The following is an 18089-nucleotide window of genomic DNA, read 5'->3' on the forward strand; positions in this document are numbered from 1 at the left end:
GCCAGTGCCGATTCCTTTTGATTGCCTTCCTATGGGCCTGCCCTCTGACCCCTCCTTCCCCCAGGAGCCTTGCGGTGGAACGGGCTATAAAGCCCCTGCAACCCACCTGAACTGGACACACTTTTGCATTCCAGCCTCACTCCTCTGCTTCTGCTGCAAGGGTGAAATATCCCAGTGTTTTCCCTTCATATGCCACATCTACAGCATCCTCCCAGGGCATCTTCAGCTCAGCGATGAAGACACGCTGGCAAGAGTTGGACCAGAGGACGAAGGCTGACCATATGTTGGTTGTTGTGATTTTAGATGGGAAGGTGAGTCTCAGGGGTCAGCCCTCTGTTTCTCTCCTTCCCAGATGAAGGATGCTAGTTGTGAGAACATTGTCTGGGCATTGATAGGCATGACACTGGTGGCTCCTTTCTTGCACTTAAGTTCTGTACACCTCAGCACTGTGTCACCAGGTGTATCTGCCTTGTGGTGGGCTGGTCTCTTAATTCTTAATTCTTGTAAGAGAATTAGTGTTACTATCTTCAGTTTTAATGTTAATCCAATAACAAGGTCTAAACTTTCCTTTTTAGCTCTGGCAAATATACATTTATAAAGAAAAATTGAGGTTTCAACCAGGCTTATAAGAGGTAGCAAGCTTAAAAAGGTTGGAATCCACTGTTCTGGCCAAATGTTTGATGATACTTTCATTTGAAGAGAGTTCACTGGTCTGTTCTAATCAACACATGTTTTCACAGGCTGCACAAGGATGGGTTGTGATATTTAAATCCATGCTCTTAGATCATACTTACAGGGTTGAGAGGTGGTCTGGACCTGATGAACTCCAGGATGACTTCATGAGCGCTTTTCTTTAACCTGGGTGGGATGTCTCCATTTATCTGAAACAACAGAACAAGAAAAAGAATACGAAAAAAGGCACACACAGACACAAAGACAGAAATGGCTTGAGTGCTTCTATCACTCGTGTAAATGTATCTCACAAATCCCACATGTTTCAGAGGGTTATTTACTAACTGGAGTGTGGGACATGGAAAAGTCAGTCTGGTACAACAGTCCAGTCACCAGAGGAAAATGTGTGCACATTTCATACATATTATATTAATGTTTCTAAAGTGACATAGTATATTTTGTCATCAGAAGATGGAGCTAGTATAATGGATGTAGGCAAGATTCCTGCTAAGCTGCAGACCACTGTTTGAGACCAACAAACAACAAAACTGTTAGTGATATAGCGAGTGCTATGTAAAGCGTTTGTTTTTTACTTATAAATTGCTATTTTTCCTGCTGGGATTGTGCCACCATAACCACGCATTTTAAGCCGAAACATGATCTTTTCCTGATCATAATCAAGTGGTTTTCTCACCTACACCTAACCACACATTATTCACAGTGTTTAATGTATTGGCTACATAATAATATGTAATGCATTCATGGTTTTGTAGAAACATACAATGGCAGCATTTTTTTGGCGACTGGGTTGGGTGCAGAGATAAATAAAATCACCTGTTGCAAGACTAGCAAAAGCTTGCTTCATCCTGGATCACACAATTCATTTTAGGTCAAAACAACCAATTAATAAACCATCTAATTGTTTCTATAATATTACCAGCCATGTCAAATGGCTTATGGTTGCCATAAAAGAGGTATTGCAGCCTCAAAAGCGTCAACTCAAAATGCCTCCACATCCTTTATATCGGGTTTGAACCAGCTGGGATCAGCTCCAGCCCCCCGTGACCCTTAAGAGGTTTTAAGCGATAACAGAAAATTGATGGATCTTTCATATCACCAAATAAATGAAACACTGGTATCAATAAGAGCATCATCCCATCTTTCCCATGAGACCGGAACAACAGTACAGCAGAGGGGAAGCAAGCAGGTGACGTACATGTGGCATCAGTTTCTATTTATGATCCAGACTGGACACTGACCATGACTTTACGCAGTTTGTAGCGCTTGGACCTGATGTCGTCCATGAGCATCTCATAGGGAGTGAGCTGGTACTCGATGGGCAGAGGGTTGTACTGACGCTCCTGCACCTTCTTCAGCTTGACTCCTTCACGCAAGTCCCTCATCACCTGAACCCAGAATCGAGCCTGGCGGAGGAAGCAAAGGGCAGCATGGGAAAGGGGAAGCAGAAAATACCATGACCCTTTGAATATGAATTTATCTTGACAACAGCAATCATCTGTGCTCTGACCTCTCTGTGCACACAGAGCAAGGAGGGTTCATCAAGGACAGCGGTTCTATCCATCTCAAAATGGTTCCTGGGAAGCTCTTTAATCACTGTCTATTTAGAGTGTAACATGGATTCATAAATATTTCTTTATGTGAACATGCAGATGGAGAATCTTTGATATGAAATCAAAAGGAGGTGTGATTTTTCCCATGTATTTTAGTCGAGTTAGTCTTTGATCAAGAGAAAGGATTAGTTGAGGCCGGAGAACAGAGGTCAGGAGTCTACAGTAGTTGCCTACCCAGTCAGAATTCTGTAGTTCATTCAGGTCTCTGCCAGGCTCCTCTGATGACTCTTCCTCCATCTTACGGAGGTTCTGGTGGAAAGAGAGAGAGAGACAGAGGTTGAATATAAAAAAAAGAAATCAGAGAGACTTTATGAGACATCAGGAAATGAAGAAGCCAAAAAGGATAATGAGCCAGTAAATGTGGACAAACAAAGTCATATATGTTTCTCCTGTTTAAACTGTTACCGTTGTGGAAAGATATTTTTTTAAAGGCAGACACTTGGTGCCTTTTAATTTCAATTTTACACAAGCAGGCAGCTAACAGGAGCTTTTAATATGTGATGCACCACCGCTCACCATCATCACCTTACGTGTGTCTTCACAAGAATGGCGCTACCTAAAAATAACCATTCATAGTCTAACGAAACAAAACATGAAAAAATGCTATGTTCCACCATAAATAACCTTACTGGTCCCTTGGCCACTTTGACTGTGCTTTGTGCCTAGTGCTAATTCTTAATGTCAGCAAATGCTAGTATGCTTTAATGGTAAGTAAAGAAAGTGACCGTGGTAATCATTACCCGCTAAACTCTAGCATGTTAGCATTGTCATTGTGAGCATATTAGCATTGCAAACACTGCCTTACCAACCAATACCATTTCTACATTGAATTCGCCACTGAATATCCACTATACAGTTTGGATTTCTTTAAAATGAGCATTTTTAGAGAGGAAGTTTCCTTGAAGACATTTTGACATGTCATGGAAAGAAAAGCACAGGTGCAAATAATTAAATTGATGATGGCTGAGTTGAATTTAGCTGCTTCAAGAGTCCTGGTAGTGTGCACGCTGGCTAACTGTCACACTGTCATGTCTTAATGGGACACATGAGTAATGTTGCTTTTATCACCAGTCATTCTATCCCAGCTGACAGTGGGCCAGAGGCAGGGTACACCCCGGACAGGTTGCCAGACTATCACAGGGCTGACACATAGAGACAGACAACCATTCACGCTTATATTCACACCTACAGGAAACTTAGAGTCACCAGTTGACCTAACCTGCATGTCTTTTACTGTAGGAGCAAGCTGGAGAAAACCCATGCTGACATAAGAAGAACGTGCTAACTCTACACAGAGGGGCTCCCCCATCCTGGGGTTCAAACTAGGAACCCTCTTGTTGTGAGGTGTCAGTGCTAACCACAACACCACCATATTGCCCTTTTTTCCACCATGTCAAGTTAAAGCTATAGTGCGTAACTTCTACAGGTCCGTAAATGTCCGTTTCACCCAAGCCACTACTAGTGGAGATGACACAATGCTGATTAAGCCGATCGGCTCCTCTAACATCTCGCGGTATTTTTCAATATATATCATTTTTAGTATGCGTGTCGACCGGCGACATTCCCGCGCTGGTGCACAGGAAATGCTTCCTCATAACAAGAAGGGAGGGGGAGGAAGAGCGGAGAGTGTCATAGCAAGAGGTAGAGCGCAGGTAGAAAGAGAAAGCAACAAAGAAGCGGCCGAGACACGGTTCAGAAGTGGATCCTACCACAAAGAAAAAGCCTGGACGTTCGGCTGAAGGTCTATTAGCAAAGAAGGAAAGTGACCGACGGAGAAGGCAAACAAGGATTTGCATTGGCGTCGCTTTTCTTTGGTGGATAGCCCTGAAGGAAGAAATTGGGCTGAGGGCAGACACGGATGTTGCCTTGCTGCTGTTGGATAAGTAAGTGACTTGGTTTATAATTATATTATGAGTAGTATGTGTTGCTGTTACATGTACTGGACCTAGTACTTTATTATTTTCTTGGAAATGGTGCTATGAACGTTATGTAATGTTAGCAGCCTGGTGTTCGCCACATTGTGTAGCATTGTGTACACGGTGTGTAGCGAGTGTTACTCTGTTTACACGGTGTGTGGCGACTGACGAGTGTTACTCTGTGTACATGGAAGTGCCGCCGGCTTATTAGTTGTAATAACGCATTATCCGCTGGGAGGCGACAGAAGTTACGCACTATAGCTTTAAAATTTCGTCTTTGAAAAAGCTTATTTGCATTTCAGCAAATGTTTGTGTGGTAGAGTAATATGCTAAGACATGTGAAATCCTAATAAATGTCTTTTTTAAAGATAAAACTGCACATTGTAGAGTAGCCTTTTATTGTGACCATCCCAACACACACCTTTGTAGTAATGATGCTGTTTAATCAGCATCTTGGTATGCTACACCTGTCAGGTAGATGGATTATCTTGGAAAATTAAAGTGCTCACTTACATGGATTTTAACAAATTTGTGACCAAAATTGAAAAGAAATAAATATATTGGGTAGATAAAAAAAAATTGATTGATTGATTGATAAATAGCACTACAAGTAAGAAGAAAAATATGTAATTTTGATTTAGGGGTGAACTGTTATTGTAGTATCAGCCATCAAAATAACACAAAACATGTCACATATTCAATTCTCATGTAAGGTACAAGCAAAAAGAAACGAAATGAACCTGAGACAGTCCCTTGTTATCATGCAGTACAGAAAGTCCGGCTCCTCCATCCTACACCTGTGTGAACCTGCACAACGTGAGGCCATTAGAGTGTTGTGAAACACTGTCAGTCTGACTGACAGCCTATCTGTGGGAAACAAGGAGCAACCTGCATTCCTCTGCTGGTGCTTTCACAGTTCAGCAGAGGACACTGTGTGTGTGTATGTGTGTGTTTGTAATAGAGAGAGTGTGACACAGCAAGAGAAGAAAAAAAATGTAACAAAAACTATGTGAGCATTTTAAATCAGTAGGCAGACAGAAAATATGTTCCCTCTGGCTTATGTTTCTGGTGAGATTGTTCTTGTCACGTCACAGCTGAGGAAGGATTGATAACACAATCACGGGAGTCTGCCCAGCTGACTGCAGAGTTAAGACCTCAGCCCACCGGGAAATCACAATTCACCATCATCCTGCCAGGGGAACAGCTGCCTCCACTGGACTGTAGCAGTTACATAACATCACTCACAGCATAATGCATCATAACTCTGCATGCCTATACAGTGTATACAGTTCTTTAGTGTCACAAGGTCGCACTGAAGTGCTTAATGGTTTATAACAGTCCATCAAATCATAGCACTGCTAATCTATCCAGTGAAGAGCACAAAGAGAGATTAACTCACTTGCCTTTAATCAACACCATTATCTCATTGGTATGAGTGGCTTGTCATGAAATCACATCAAAGCCACATATTTCCATTTCAAAAGGTTTGATTAAGCAACGCTTTGCACTTGATGGGAACAGCATTTTAATTCAGACAACACAGCAACCCTGGTGTGGACAAAACCAACAGTCCTACTGCTGCAAGTCCACATGAATAATCAGGGCAATTACCGACTGCATCTACAGCCTCATTTTTTCTCGTCAGTAATTCTGCTCTAGTTGTTATTCGTTTTTAGCTCTCAACAGCTGACAAGAAGCACTTATCCACGAGCAAACAGGAGCCAGAGTTGTTTCTGTGAATCACCACTAATTCAGTTGCTTTTCTGTAAATCTCTAGCAGCAGGAGGCGTCTTTGTGGAGAGACAAAGCGACTGTTTGGCAGTCAGGGCTGGTGGTGGTGGACGAACAAACATGCATCCACTGTGGGTTGGCACAGCTCTGCCTTACAGACTGGGAAGTGGGGGTGAGAGGGCTGTTCAGAGCCCCCCTGGGTATCTCACGCACACACTTATATATATACACACACACACACACACACACACACACACACACACACGCATCGTGGTCTAAATGACCTTGCCTCACACTCACCGTGATGCTTCACAACACTTTCACATGTGTTGATGATGATGACACTGACGTGAGGTTGCATGCACTCTTTGATTTTAATATCTATCATTTTATTGTTGACCTGTTTGTTATAAATTCCTCCTTGTGTTTATTTACATTTACACTTATTCTTTAATATTACACATTCAACAAAGACCCAAAAACCATGTAAACAGTGTAATGGCAGTGACATGGACACATAAAGCAAGCTCCCAGAACAGCACCTACCTGTGAAGCTAATTTTACAAAGTGGTCAAAAGTTGAATTACAACTTCTGGCTCCATCATGTGATGCTATGGGTCCTAAAACGACTGTTTCCCACAGACTTACATTGTGATAGAGATGTCTTAAATCAGTAAATAAATTATTTTGAGCATCACAGCCCCCCAGCAATGACTTGTTTCACTATAGGGATTTGATCCATTTAGTCTGATAACATTTTGAATGCCTAGGAGAGCCACATGATTAAATATTTTTTTTCCGCAGGGCAACCTCTGGCTCAACTGCTAGATCGTGCGCCTCATATACAGTACAGGCCAAAAGTTTGGACACACCTTCTCATTCAATGCGTTTTCTTTATTTTCATGACTATTTACATTGTAGATTCTCACTGAAGGCATCAAAACTATGAATGAACACATGTGGAGTTATGTACTTAACAAAAAAAGGTGAAATAACTGAAAACATGTTTTATATTCTAGTTTCTTCAAAATAGCCACCCTTTGCTCTGATTACTGCTTTGCACACTCTTGGCATTCTCTCCATGAGCTTCAAGAGGTAGTCACCTGAAATGGTTTCCACTTCACAGGTGTGCCTTATCAGGGTTAATTAGTGGAATTTCTTGCTTTATCAATGGGGTTGGGACCATCAGATGTGTTGTGCAGAAGTCAGGTTAATACACAGCCGACAGCCCTATTGGACAACTGTTAAAATTCATATTATGGCAAGAACCAATCAGCTAACTAAAGAAAAACGAGTGGCCATCATTACTTTAAGAAATGAAGGTCAGTCAGTCCGGAAAATTGCAAAAACTTTAAATGTTTCCCCAAGTGGAGTCGCAAAAACCATCAAGCGCTACAACGAAACTGGCACACATGAGGACCGACCCAGGAAAGGAAGACCAAGAGTCACCTCTGCTTCTGAGGATAAGTTCATCCGAGTCACCAGCCTCAGAAATCGCAAGTTAACAGCAGCTCAGATCAGAGACCAGATGAATGCCACACAGAGTTCTAGCAGCAGACCCATCTCTAGAACAACTGTTAAGAGCAGACTGCGCTAATCAGGCCTTCATGGTCAAATAGCTGCTAGGAAACCACTGCTAAGGAGAGGCAACAAGCAGAAGAGATTTGTTTGGGCCAAGAAACACAAGGAATGGACATTAGACCAGTGGAAATCTGTGCTTTGGTCTGATGAGTCCAAATTTGAGATCTTTGGTTCCAACCGCCGTGTCTTTGTGAGACGCAGAAAAGGTGAACGGATGGATTCCACATGCCTGGTTCCCACTGTGAAGCATGGAGGAGGAGGTGTGATGGTGTGGGGGTGTTTTGCTGGTGACACTGTTGGGGATTTATTCAAAATTGAAGGCACACTGAACCAGCATGGCTACCACAGCATCCTGCAGCGACATGCCATCCCATCCGGTTTGCGTTTAGTTGGACGATCATTTATTTTTCAACAGGACAATGACCCCAAACACACCTCCAGGCTGTGTAAGGGCTATTTGACCAAGAAGGAGAGTGATGGAGTGCTGCGGCAGATGACCTGGCCTCCACAGTCACCGGACCTGAACCCAATCGAGATGGTTTGGGGTGAGCTGGACCGCAGAGTGAAGGCAAAGGGGCCAACAAGTGCTAAACACCTCTGGGAACTCCTTCAAGACTGTTGGAAAACCATTTCAGGTGACTACCTCTTGAAGCTCATGGAGAGAATGCCAAGAGTGTGCAAAGCAGTAATCAGAGCAAAGGGTGGCTATTTTGAAGAAACTAGAATATAAAACATGTTTTCAGTTATTTCACCTTTTTTTGTTAAGTACATAACTCCACATGTGTTCATTCATAGTTTTGATGCCTTCAGTGAGAATCTACAATGTAAATAGTCATGAAAATAAAGAAAACGCATTGAATGAGAAGGTGTGTCCAAACTTTTGGCCTGTACTGTAGACTGAGTCCTTTGCAGTGACCTTGGTTTGATTCCGACCTGTGGTCCTTCGCTGCATGTTATCCCCCCTCTCTTTCCCATCTTTCCTGTCTCTCCTCAGCTACACTATCAATAAAAGGCAAAAACACCCAATAATAGCAATATAATAATTTTATCTTTTAATCCTAATTCAAGCAGAGGGCCAAACCAGGAGTTAGCTGCTTGGTCACCGTGAGGCCCTGTGTCCACCAAAGCATTTTTTTTCCCAGCTGAAAATGCCAGGCACTCCTCAGGAAATGCCCAGCACAAGGAGCACACCATTTTTTCAGCTGAGACACTTTGCTTGTGTCTGGTTGCTATGATAGGGAATATGAATGGAAGTAAACATGTCGGAACAAGGTGGTGTAATTGCTCTGGATGAAGGGAAGGCAGAGGCATGAAGGGAGAAAGGAAACATAAAATATATACAGTATATTAATAGATTTCTCCTCCATTGTTGTTGTTATTAGCACTTGGACATGTAACGATGGTTGGTCTTCGTGGTATCTGTCCCTTCTCCACTGTGACTGAATGGCTGAAGTGACAGTGATAAGCAAAATGTTTTTACCCAGAGTTTAACATTTTTCAAAGCTCTGTGTTCAGAAAAAAAAAAAAAAAAACGCCCAACCAGCAGCGCTCAGCCCGGAATTCATGGCAAGTGCCATGACATGCTGGCTAGCGCTGTGTAAATACATAGCGCTCCCATTTTAAACAATTTTAAAAATTCATTAGCCTCAGGAAAAAACGCTTTGGTGGATATGGCCCCTAAGTCTCTAGTGCACCTGCACTGTGAGCTTCACAATGAGGAAGATGTGGGTAATTTCATACTGCAGAAATCAAGCCTTTTCAGCTTTATGCAGCGCTGAGCAACTATTATAGTAATGAATGGGGCCCCACCTCAAACTTGGTATCCAGTCTAATTTATACATCCATGATACACCCAGGAACGTTGAGTTTCAAAAGAATTAAGGCACATTTGCCATTTTAACAAAAGGGGAATATCAAGACTGAGTCATGGGCAATGGGAATGTCTTAAGTTTTGCGCTTTTTGGTCATAAACAAAAGAACTGAACACACTGAGATTTTGACCTGATGATGCCGCTAGATAAAAAGTCAGAGAATCAGCTAAGAGAATACAATTAATCCTGTGGAGATCATGAACAGTAAGCCTGACAATGGCAGTCCATCCAATAGCTGTTCAAAACCACAAACATCAATGTCACTGTGGTGCACCGGTCAAAATCATTAGTTCCTTACTTTCTAGTCTAAGAAGGCTGCAGTCCCCAATTTCCTCTGTTTGAGGCTTCTTTCTCAGCCCTCTCCACACTGCAATAAGTCCTCTCTCCTCACAGAGTTATGCAACCAACCAAATCCCCTCTATTCACTCAGATGCATTACGCACACTAAAAGGGCAGCAGCGGTAGTGCATAGCAGGAAGGAACCCTGAGGTGGAACACACACACACACACTCAAACACCACTCCTCACGGGAAATGTTCCAACCCACAGCTGAGCTCCAAAATGCTCCTGAGGAGAGACAAAGCCCAAACCTGACTCCTGCACTTGATCTTAATGAATGAGTTGAAGAATAAAAAAATTGCGACCCTCTACAGAGACAAGAAATGTCTTTGTGTTTCGAGTGGCAGCCTCAATGTGAACTTGGGAAACATGAAAATAAGCCGATAATGTATTTGTGATGATAGAATTATGTTATGAACTCATTTTAATTTTCCCCAAGCCACTTCTCAAGCCTCTTCATTAAGCAGACAGCAGTGATTATGATGCATTCTCACTGTGCAACCCAGCTAAGCACAGATCACTGAGGAAAATAATTGGAAATCACCTGCCAGCCCCCCTCCTGATTATAAACACATGACCCTTAACAGACAGCATACCAATAATACACTGAATGAACATTAATCCTTTGTGGTATGTGGGAAGTTGAAAACACATTACATCACAGACGTTCCTATCACTGCAATAAGAGTCTTACACGTGATTATGTGAATCATGCCTCTCTGAATATTAGCTGTGAGAAGTTGAACTTTGTGCTCTTGGCAGATTGAGAGTCAGCATGTCTCCAGATACTGACATCCATGTCGGACATGCATAACAAACATGTCGCTCTTTCTTCACAGTGGCCCATTCAACCTGTCAGCATGCAGGGTGTGAGAGCATGACCTGTCATCTGCACACTGCACGGTTGCATCAGACTGTTTGGACATTACAACACTTGTGACGTACTCTTGGCCAGTTTGTACAAAAGCTGCTGATAACTGCTATTTTGTCAAGAAAAACAAAAAAAGCACAAATATTTAGTCTTTTCACTCAAATGTCTACTTCGGCCAGGTTGAAAAATCCTCCTTTCCTCTAGAAATGAACAGCACAAGTTAACTGATTTACTTTACTATCTCTAAAACATAACCCACAGTAATCCTAAAATTTGATCACTTTTTTAAGTGGCTATAGAAAAGTGATTGGGGCGATGAGGGGGGCTGAACATTGTGTTTCACTCTGTAAAAGGCTCCCTCGGCGTTATTACATCATGTCAAACAATATGTAGTCTTAAACTAGTACCTGTTTCAAAATCCTTTATGTAACTCTAGAGAAAGTTAGTTTATTGTTGACTCTCATTCCCAGGTTGGCAAGTACCAACACTTTGAGTTGATGGTTCATTACGACTACCAACCCAAAGTGTCTGTATTTGACGACCTGGAATGAGAGTCAGCAATTAACCATCTTTCTCCAGAGTAACATACGGCACTTTTAATCATGTACCCCAGTTTATACCTTAATATCTTGATTGAACTTCTAATGTGCACCATCAATAAATACTTTAATACAACCTTAAAATAGAGGCTGAACTGTTGTTCTCTGCAATGGCAAAGGTGTATTTTGGTGCAACTATTTTACACTAAAATATAAATCTGGGATAAGAAAAATACAAAAAACCCCTCCCTGCTCTTCTGAAAAAGTCAGACCTCCCCAACTTCAACCAAGAAAAATTACAATATCTTCCCTCTTTGCTGACCCCCTCTTCCCTACCAATAACTACCGAACAGTCCCTCACCAGAGTATCCACAAGACACACAATAACTATCAGGCAAAAGGTTCAATTTAAGTTTCAAATGAATCTAAACAAACTAAAAAAATCTTCACAAATCAATATTAACATGAAACCATTCTCATTAAAACACATTTGACACCTGATTCACACTGACGAAAGAAGATTTTTAGGTGCTGATTTCACAAGAAAACTTGCAATTAGCTTTGATGGATGGATACAGATGCCACTTCCACCCACTGGAAGTGAGTAGAAGTGCTAATTTGCATACGTTTTTTCAATGGTGCAGGTGCTGGGAAGTTTAAGACCGCTATTATATGCAGTTTTCTTTCATTTTATTTTCATAAACTTTTTATATTGCAATATTAAGGTGGAATAGCCATGTAATAAGTAACTTTAAGGGCCTTAAAGTGAAGTCTTAAAATCTGTCTCATGCCTCCAATAGCTTAGTTAAAAAGATTAGTGGGGTTAATATTCAGGTATTTATTTAGCCTACACATTACTTGCTTACCTCATACAGCCCAACATAAAAGAAAAATCTGTACTATCCCTTTAATGTTTATTCAAGTGGCCAGTACCCAAATATTGCAAATTAGGGGGGATTTGATGCATCACAGATTAAAGGACCCAGGGTTGATTCTAATGAATATATGTATGATTTATGGGTGATTAAAGAATCTTTAAGATGCTTTTAAGGGAAGGTTGTCAACTTGAGAGTGTTTTTTTTCTTTGTGTGATGTTTTATGCACATACCCACTAAATTTTTGGCATAAAATGGAGTTTCTACTTGATGTAAAACACATGACAGGTTTTGTCCACTTGTTCCTGCGTGTTATAAGCACTGAGTGATGCATAAACATGAGGAGAAGCTGCTTGTGAAAGACATGAGTCAGAGTTATTGGGTGTTACGTCATAGCTTGAGAAAACTAGGCTGTGCACTGACGTGTCCTTTCATTACTTTAGTCACACTGATTACCACAGATGCACTTCTGTATCAGCTGACCGCCTCTGCTCTGTCACAGAGGAGACGCGGCTGTCTGAGCGCTGTCTTCATGTCTGTGTGTGTCTCTCTGTTATGTCCATGCCTATTACATGCTACGGTCCAGACAGTCTCCTCTGAAATGATGGCTTATTACTGAGACAGACAGGACGGATTGCTTCTTTATGCTCGGCTGGTTTCCTCATTTGAACCTTTAAAGGGATAGTTCAGATTTTTTGGAGAAGCAGGCTGGAGTCCAACATGAAAGCTAAGTGATATACTGTTGTGGACAGATCAGTAATAAAACCTATTTTAGCTTGTTTTTGCTACGTTGAGATTATTTCCCCTGCTTTACCCTCATGTCAGACAGTGATTTCTGATGGAGAACTGAAGCTGTTATATCCCTCTCTTCAAAGCTGGACCCCATTAAGAAAAATGGTGAATTAACATCACTAAACATTGGAGCTATTGGTCTACCGCTGCCTCCTTCAGTTAGTTTGTTTGTGTTATTGTATCACTAGGGTGTTAAAAAGGATTAGTTTGGATTCACCAAAGTCAAACAATAACACTAACTTACTCATAAAGGCAACATTAGACCAGCAGTTCCCATGTTCACCAAGGTAAAATCACTGTTTTCGTCAGTGGAGTCTGGTCGCTTTGACGAGAGCATAGATGGGGAACTGAAGACAATAATAACTTCCCTGACTGAACAGGCTGTCTGACGTAAAGATAAAGCAGCGAGAACACTGCCAATATAGTGTACTATTCTTTTTTTTTAGGTGGCAATATTTTTAGGTGACTAAAATGTATTTTGTTGCAAACCCCCATCCAGAGCAGTACATTGCTTAGCTTCCATATTGGACTCTGGGATGCTTCTCCAAACTGGGGGCATTCCGACTAACATCTATAACTAAAACCTCACTTCCAAAAAATCCAAACTATCACTTTAATTCACAAGCAGAGAGAAAAACTGACACTGTAGAAATGTTTGTGAAATTCTTAAATACTACTGTACCACAGTAACCACAGTCACTAAATACTGTACATGTATTGTGTGTACTTACAAGGAAAATATTCATCAAGTGATTTTCACACATTTTTATAGCCCAGATTATTTTCTTCAAAATGGATAGTGACTTGAAACCTTTTACAAGCGAACCAATCATACAGTCGGCACTAACTAACTTCCACAACACTAACACTGTCACCAGTACCCACAGATGGAGAGTTAAGTTGATTAGTGTGGTGCATGGGGCATGTAAGGTCACAGTGCTGATCCTCTCAAAATGTGCCTTCCTTCATATAAAGGTCAACAATCATCCTGTAACCTTTCATCAGAGGGGAGTGGCATGTGCAGTAAATTTAGGCTGTGTTTTTACTGAAGGCTGAAACTATAAAGCCATAGCTTATGCATTCACCATATCCAAATGATAATGCTCCGATATGTGCTGTATAATGTTTAACTTAAACATGCCTGATTACTTAAACTGCAGTTAATGTGTCTGGAAAAAGAGCCATATGAGCCCAGAGCTGGAATGTGGATGCAGTGATGATGATGATGATGATGATGATGATGATGATAAGGACCCACCTCTTTGGCACTCCTGATCTTGTCCAGGAAAGTACCCAGCTCCCTGGTTTCTGTGTACAGAGCCCGACACACTGCCTGATAGTGACTGGGGGCATCTGATAGACTGGGTAGATGAACTGTGCACAGCTGCAAGAGCAAGAGGATAGTGAAAGACAGAGAAAGAGAGAGACTGTCAGTTCACACAGTGGTATTAATTATACACATGACACAAAAATGATATTTCACAGAGTGCAATAAAACGTTTTTCAATGTCCATATTATTTGATATTACTGACTGTCACATACTCAGTGAAGGGATTTATATAAATCACCCTCTGGCAGGCATGTGTGGGGTCCACTGTGCTTTGTCAACATTACATGTGAACTACTTTCTAAAAACATGACGATAATTTTGCATGCTGGCTTGTTCGCTTAGAGGCAACTTTTAGGCAACACATCTCCAGCAACAACACTGATTGCCTAGGAGAAGGAAAAAGACGGGACTGCATTAGGGCTGCAGCTTACAGTTATTTTAGTTATCTGTGGGTATTCCAATTATTTTCTTGATAAATCAGTTAATCACTTGGTCTTTAAATGTCAGAAAATGGGTAAAAATGTTTACTTTGGTTTTGTTGTTTTGCTTTGTCCAATCAAGATCCCAAAACCCAAAGAAATTCAATTTTTAATGGTAAAAAGAAACAAGTAAATATTCACATTTCAGATGCTGCAACCAGCATTTTTTACTTTAGAAATTACTCAAAATCATTATTGATTATCAAAATTCTTACTGATTTACTTTCTGTAGATCAAATAAGTAGTTAACTGACTAATTGTTGAAGCTCAATACTACATAGCATTCTTCTGTATCACAGAAACTTCATTTGCATTTTGCCAAGTCTGCTCTGCACATCCAGAATATCAGAGTGGTGATGTCAAACTGTGGAGCCTCGCTAAGGGATACACACATAAGCACAGAAAAAAAAAACAGACAGTTGCACAGTTTGTAAACAACTGTTATTGACTGCTGAACACAATTGACAAGACAACTATGCCTGAGGTCAGCCATGCTGTTGCTCCTGCACAAACACACACCAACAGTGATGAGAGAATACGTCCTTGTCTCTCTCAGAGGAACAGAAGGTGCCCTCTGGCCGATGCTTGGCATGCTCATAGCGACCATTTTTCCAGTAAGAGAAAATTTCACTAACCACAGAAAATACCAGATAACTGTCTCTCTGTGCCCTTTATCCTGCCCACATCCTATCACAAGTGTGTGAATAACACAAAAAAGCTGTACCCAGGGTAAATGAATATGCAGTTGTTGTTATTATTTTCTTGTGGCACTAAGTTAAAAACAGTTAATAGTGTATTTTAAGTCAGCCAGGGTTAGTACAGTAGGACAAAAGGTAAACTGAGGGTGCACACAGAGACAACAACACTGAGACAACGAATGGAACTGACAGCTAGCTCGCCATCGGGCCAGCCAGACTGCCACGCTGCTCAGATACCTTGGAGAGCAGCGCTGGTGTGTATGTGTGTGTTTGTGTGTGTGTGTGTGTATTGTGTGTTTGACTGTGTATGTGGTCATTATGTAAACAGTGTGAGGCCATGTGAGTCCTGACACAGTGACTCTGTGCTCCATTGGACGGCAGAGATACATAACTCCCAGCAAGGATGGGGCTGGGAGCCAGACTGCTCTGTGGTTGTAATCTCCGTGTACAGAGCCATGTTTAACATTGTCATTTTCTCAAAAGCATCTTTTCCTGAACAGTTACCCTCACTGATATCATCTGTTTCTGGAATCTGTCAGTGGATTATGTTCAAGAAACATATTTCCATATAAAGCAACTTAAAATTAAAGGTCCAGTGTGCAGGATTAGGGGGATATATACCGGCAGACATGTAATATAATATAGTACATTTTATTTAGTGTATAATCACCTGAAAATAAGAATGGTTGTCTTTTTGTTTTTAGAAAGAGCACTTTATATCCGCATAGGGAGCAGGCCCTTGTTTATGGAGACTGCTATGTTGCACCGCCATGTTTCTACAGTAGCCCAGAACAGACAAACTCAACACTGGCTCCAGATAGGGCCGTTCCTGTTTTCTTATTGGACACTGTAGTTAGAAGCCTAACTGCAATGAACAGCTTTATTCAGTGTTTTTACTGGTTTGAATCAGTAGGTCCATTTGTTTTAGATAATTTGGCTTACAGTAAAAACCTCCTCAACATCTGGATCAGAAAAAAAAGGTGAGCACATAATAGTGTGTGTTGGGCGAGCTACCCTTCTCCGAGATGCCAAACTAATTTTCTTGAAGCCAGAAGTTACTATATTTGGACGAGAGGGTGCAGATGTGGAGGAGCACGGGCTGGATCTGACTCATATACTGTGGTGATGCTTCGCTGTCTCTGAAGCAGCCTCACCCTTAAATATGCTTAACTTTGGGCCTTCGTAATACGTAAAGACATGAGTTAGCCTATATAAAGTTCACCCCCTGTACAGTTGTCATGAATGTTGAAATTAGCTATATAGACCAAGACTGTTTTTTGACTGTAAAAATGTTTATTTATGCTGTGAAGTTGGGCAGTTTAATATTGCAGTCTCTGAGGAGATACCCTGTTATGGAGACAGCCTCAAGTGGTCATTCAATGAACTGCAGGCACTTTCACATCAGCTTCATTTGTCAGTCTCTGAGGCTGCCAGTTGAATGCTCCACTACATGTTCACCAGCTAGCCTCTAAGGGCCTGTGTCCACATAGCATTTTTTTTCTGAGAGCCAGCGTCTTTTTACTGTTCTTAATGAGTAGAGCTTATGCGGCTGCATGTGGCCGCCTAGAGAAAAAACACAGGGCCCAGTGTCTTTTTTCAGCTTTTTTTGTGTGACAGCTTCACGCTCTCTTAGTTAAAAAAATCTGGGAGCTTTTCACAAAGTTGCTGATGTCATCACTCCTGCACCTTTAGCTACTGTACAGGAAGTGATGTGGTTTACATCTCCAGCAACAGCAATACTGTTTTGTTTAAAATCAACAAAAATTAGTTAGCTTGTTAGCTTAAATATAAATAGCCACCAATGGCAACACAAACAGAGAAAAGATAGCCACAGTCACCTACTCAGCTACTGTTCGTACCTTGAGGATATCTCTATAGCCATGGATGCTGGAGATGTTGTCAGGGTCGTCCTCCGCCTCATCCTCTTCCTCTGTGGCCTCATAGCCTTCGTCAGGGCAGGCGTCCCTCTCAGCCTCGGCCATATTGGTCATGAGGTCGATGAGCTGCTCCAGAGGAGGGCTGAGCTCCCTCTCCTCATTCTCCTTCAGCCCGTAATCCAGAGCCTTGTAGATCATAATGCCCAGAGACTCGATGACCTGAGAAATAACAAGAGACAGCCAAAAATTAACTTCACATTATCTGACCTCAGTCTTATGCATTCTGGGTCACTTTTTCATTTTACACTCATTTATGTGGTGGTCAACTCCATTGAATGGACTTCACGGAGGACGGTTCATGCCTCCGCGAAGTCCATTAATTCCTGATAATGGACACCTCGTCGGGCATTAACCCTTACTTGTACAATTTAAAGCATCTAGCCTAGATGCTAGGATGTTCTTTTTCTTTATGAACATTAGCCTCCAACAATGTTGATGACTTACAATGCAAATAGGTTGTACACACTGTAAGTAATATCCAGCTAAACAGCTGCTGACTGATTATAAAACAATGGGATGTACAAATATTAAGCAAACAATAGGCCTACATTCATTTGTAGAGAATGCAGTATTTTTTTTTCGTACATTGTTCTGTTGTTCATCTGCCACGTCATAAAAACAAATATGGATTTATGTCTTTGTTATGCAATATGATCCTCTTTTGTGTGCCAAGCCTGAGCTGAACAGCTGTAATATGGTGACCTCATGACTCAACCTTTGACAGGAGAGCTTCCTCCGTCATTCATGCACACACACACACACACAAACACACACTGGCCTCTGACAGGCTGACGCTGGGAGCAGATTACTGATAGTAGGCCTAGAT

At 41.5% G+C, this 18089-nt stretch overlaps 1 protein-coding gene across 4 annotated transcripts in view; it reads right to left on the reverse strand.

The window, feature by feature from the left end:
- Positions 1 to 18089, reverse strand: part of spire1b (spire-type actin nucleation factor 1b) — a 55371-nt gene that overhangs the window by 17738 nt on the left and 19544 nt on the right. For all 4 annotated transcript variants that reach the window (XM_078171982.1, XM_033641050.2, XM_033641051.2 and 1 more), the window contains exons 3-7: positions 17186 to 17422; positions 14077 to 14202; positions 2478 to 2552; positions 1932 to 2096; positions 795 to 881 (exon numbers count right to left, since the gene is read on the reverse strand). In XM_078171982.1, coding sequence (XP_078028108.1) covers positions 795 to 881; positions 1932 to 2096; positions 2478 to 2552; positions 14077 to 14202; positions 17186 to 17422 — 690 coding nt within the window. The remainder of the gene's footprint in view (positions 1 to 794; positions 882 to 1931; positions 2097 to 2477; positions 2553 to 14076; positions 14203 to 17185; positions 17423 to 18089) is intronic.

The sequence above is a fragment of the Epinephelus lanceolatus genome, chromosome 10 (assembly GCF_041903045.1).
Source record: "Epinephelus lanceolatus isolate andai-2023 chromosome 10, ASM4190304v1, whole genome shotgun sequence".
NCBI classification, from domain to species: domain Eukaryota; kingdom Metazoa; phylum Chordata; class Actinopteri; order Perciformes; family Serranidae; genus Epinephelus; species Epinephelus lanceolatus.